Raw genomic sequence first — 4112 nt, 5'->3', positions numbered from 1 at the left:
ACCATTCAAGTTTGGTCCTTCCAAAGGGTCATCCGATAAATCTGAGGGATTGTGAGATTAATGGAGAAAGAAAAAGACACCAAACCACCAGATCTAAACAGTGGATGGTAAAAATGTGGCTTCAAACTGGATAAAAAGTCAAATGTATGACAGCTTCTGACAGACAACCACAATGCTGAATTGTAGGATTTAGTGGCATCTACCAGGGAAGTTTCAGATTGCAACTAACTGAACACCACTCGTGTCTGTATTTGATGTCCTGGGAATGAGAATGGGTTGTGAAGTGTGAAGGAGAAACTACGGTGGCTGCGAAAAGCAGAAGAAGGCCCTATCTACAGCTTGTGCTTGGTTTGTCCTTTCTGATTATACACTAATGAAAACATACCTATGAATATTATATTCAATTTCTGACGATCGATCCTCCTAAATATTACCATATATCCTCTGGATGGCCTCTGTCTCTAGTTTGTGGTTGTACAGTTTTATGAGGCTGTAGCTACAGCCTCTGAAAGACAGTGCGGAGTGGAAGAGGTAAGGATAACCCCAGGTCCCCCGTCTGGACACACCCTTGGTTACAGTGCACATATCCAGTTAAGCTACCGTCTTCTCACAGATCCAGCGATTCCTGACACTACAGTTGAAGTCGTTCAGGCCAATGAAATTAATCATTGTACGAATGTCGCCGCAGTCTTCTCCGCCGTATGCTCCATCGGGCTGCCCCAAGGCCCACCGCAACCTGCAGACAGAAACGGTACACCAAATTGATCATTAATTGCATCACAGCATCTGCCATCAGTGTATTGATTGATGTGTTATAAAGTGACGGGAGGAGCCGGGGATTGAACCAACAACCTTTTGATTAGTGGACTACCCGCTCTGCCTCTGAGCCACAGTTGCCCTTACTAGCCTATACAACTCTTCTCGAACTCTGTTGATGGGCTTTGCGTGGTGGCTGGTCTAACCCCATCACAACTTGGTCTCTAGTTTCATTTTACAACAGCCTTAAACTTTAAAAAAAAAAAACGTTAACTTAAAAAAAGAAATTGTAGCAAATCAGTCACACAGAAGAGGGATCTTTAGCAACTGCATCTGTCATCTGTGTGAATCTTCTCTCATTCACCTCTGCCACAATAAGCTATAATGCAAACTGAATAACACACATCCTAGATCAACAATTCATTTATTTCTATAAGATATCTCACTCGTCTTTGTTCACTGGTGTTCCATCCACCCAGACCCAAGTCCCTTCCTTCTTCCTGTCAGTCATACCGACCCATGCTGCCTCTGTGAATCCGGTGAGGAAGGCCTGTCATGAACAACAGAAAACAAAGGAACTACAGTATCACACAATGTCCACTGAAATATTCTATGTCCTTACCTTGCAGTGGTGTAATATAAAACTACCTGCTCCTGTATGCTGTTGATGATGACCAGGTCAGCGTGCCTCTGCAGGCAGTCCTGCCGGCTGTCGTCCCAGCTCTTCCCCTGCCAGGAAATGTAGTAACAGCTGGAGCCGAACGTCAGCCAGTCCTGTGGACAGCTCTCTTCCTCTGTCTCACCTAAACACAGACAAAGACAGCATGTCCCAACATAGCATTTCATAATCTATACTACAACATATGGACAGAATGATGGAACAGAAAACAGGAAGCTGCACGGGAACACAACAAGGTACAAAGCTAAGCTGCTGAAAATCACTAATCTGTTCTTGTAGGGTGCGTTGACTTAAATTAAAATAGAATTTTAATCAAACTTGGCCCTGGCCCTTTACATTTCACCATTTCAGTGTGCAACGTATCACACAGAATATAATTCTTGTCAGGGTGGTAAATTGCATTAAACAGTATATTGTACATTGTAAAAAAGATTTTACAGTGAAAAACTGTCAAACCATGACAGTAAAAGACTGTAAACCTTAAATAGGTTAAATGCAGTTTCTGTTACAGTAAAACATTGTCATATCTCATGGCAAAACCTTTATTTATGCAGAATAAATTAAAGGAATTTACATGGAACAAAGTAGTTTGTTTTATATTACAGACTGTAAATTGCCTCAGTCATTTCTCATGATAAAACAGCTTCTGTTGATGGTAAAAACTTGTATTTATACGGTAAAATATGGAATAAAACTCCAACTTAGAATCAACAACACTAATTTCCTTTTCCCATAATAGTACCGTATTTATTCCAGTAAAGTTCGGGCAACCACAGCTGCACAAATGGACAGATAAAGCTCCACTGGTGGCCCCGGTAATGATATTCGATATGATAATTTTACATGGATTTGTTTGTTAATTGAAAGAAATCTTGTATAATTATGGACGTTTTCACATCAAATGATCAATGTATTAGCACTGGTGAACTGTCAAAATACAGTTGTTATCACTGAAAACAGCAATGATTACTGTAATTCCACAGACGGTGACTTTTATTACAGTTCTGTAACTTCTACAATTCAGATCAAAATAAGAAAAATCCAATCATAACAGCACTCTTCTGTATATTTATTATAATAGTGTCATGTGTATATATCTAATATTTGAAAAACATTGAAAAGCCCAAAAATATGTATTTTAAGTACAAGTCAGTTATTTCCTGTTATTTTGAAGGGAGTTGTCTGTCTACCTTTGTCAGTGGGCTCACTCAGAGAAAGTCTCAGGGAGATGTTGAGAACCCCTTGAAGAACACAGAGCAGGCCAAAGCTCAGCAGAACCACACTGACATGTCTTAACTCTGTATAACACACACACACAGAAGATTTTAGCAACTCAATTCTTGTCCTGTTAATCAAAGAACACATCTGGTATTTGACATAAACACTAAAACCAACACCTCAACCCACTTAAACAATCAGAATGGTCATTGTGTTATAAAATGTTGAAATAATCTCATGTGTACTCACTTGGTTTTGGAGTCCTCTCTGCAGCAGCATCCTCAGGTTCAGGTCTGGGGGATTCCTGATACTCGCCAAGTGCAACGTTGATATCAGACTCACTGGAGTGAAAGAACACAGCCATTTTGAAACTGCTGCAGTGAGAAGGTGTGTTTTATGTCTGATGTTGTGCAGCACTTGTTCCTGTCTCTTGTGGACAGTAAGTATTGTCCCCCCAAGTGTTTCAAATAGACACATTTGTTCCTTTTTTTTGTGTGGCTATATTTATTAAAGAGAATTGAATGAGTATAAGAAAAAGTTCTGGTTTCATTCTTTTTGACAAAACATTTGCTTACAATTCAGTTACTGAAGGATCTTCAAATCTTTACAGAATAGTATTGTGATAAAATGTTAATTAGTTCTGTGTGTAGTTGAAGAATAGATGCTTGGTGCATTTATGATTTATATTACAGAGAGCCCTTTATAGATTAAATTACATTTTACAAGTCCAGTGATGTCTTTAGTAAGTTTCCCCATTTTCATTTGATGTTTGGAAAATCAGAGAAGTCACTGTTTTGATGACTTGCAACTCGATTTGAAAATGTGTGTGTACCATTTAAGAGGTCAGAAATTGAATTTTTCAATATAATTTTCAAATATATTCATTAGTGTATAATCACCTGAAAACAAGAATACTTGTGTTTTTGTTACCTTAAAATGATCTGTTTTTATCTACAGATCCTGTAAACCATGTTTTCACAGTGGCCTAGAAGGGACAATCAAAACACTGGCATTATGCAGCCACCATCCAGGGAGTTGTAATCTGCATCTATACCGCTGGATGCCACTAAATTCTACACAGAGGAACTCGTGTATTATACATTACAAGTATTAAAACATGAAACATTAAAAATGTGTTGTAATGTGATGTTGTAATGTAGCAATGTTGACATCACAAGTGTCTGTTAGAGTCTGTATATGTCATCTGATAGATCCATATGAAGCTCTTTTTCTGGTATATAATGCAAAGGGCTGTTTAGCTATTATTTCAATTATTCTTTAAATTCTGAGTGTTTATTTCTATAACTGGTTGACAATGTAACCAATGTAAAATTACTTAACATGAAATATGTAACTTTAATATCCTTTGATGTCATTTGTTTTAGAAAGCAGCCTTCTGAGTACCTTTCAGCTGGGAATGAAACATAGGGATTTGGGTTTCCTTACGGAACTATTCAAA

General features: G+C 38.2%; 1 protein-coding gene across 1 annotated transcript; it reads right to left on the bottom strand.

Annotated features, from left to right (window-relative positions):
- Positions 1-317: 317 nt before the first annotated feature.
- Positions 318-3315, bottom strand: LOC118327408 (CD209 antigen-like protein E). Its single transcript, XM_035660755.1, has 5 exons — positions 2903-3315; positions 2626-2733; positions 1405-1559; positions 1203-1306; positions 318-736 (listed from the first exon to the last, which is right to left on the bottom strand). The coding sequence occupies exons 1-5, from the start codon at positions 3015-3017 to the stop codon at positions 592-594; spliced, it is 627 nt and encodes a 208-aa protein (XP_035516648.1). The 5' UTR covers positions 3018-3315; the 3' UTR covers positions 318-591.
- Between the last annotated feature and the right edge of the window lie 797 nt (positions 3316-4112).

Source organism: Morone saxatilis, unplaced genomic scaffold, assembly GCF_004916995.1.
Source record: "Morone saxatilis isolate NCDOM2014 unplaced genomic scaffold, NCSU_SB_2.0 Contig17, whole genome shotgun sequence".
Classification (NCBI taxonomy): Eukaryota; Metazoa; Chordata; class Actinopteri; family Moronidae; genus Morone; species Morone saxatilis.
Note: the sequence above shows the minus strand (reverse complement) of the source record. Positions and strands in the feature narration are given on the sequence as shown.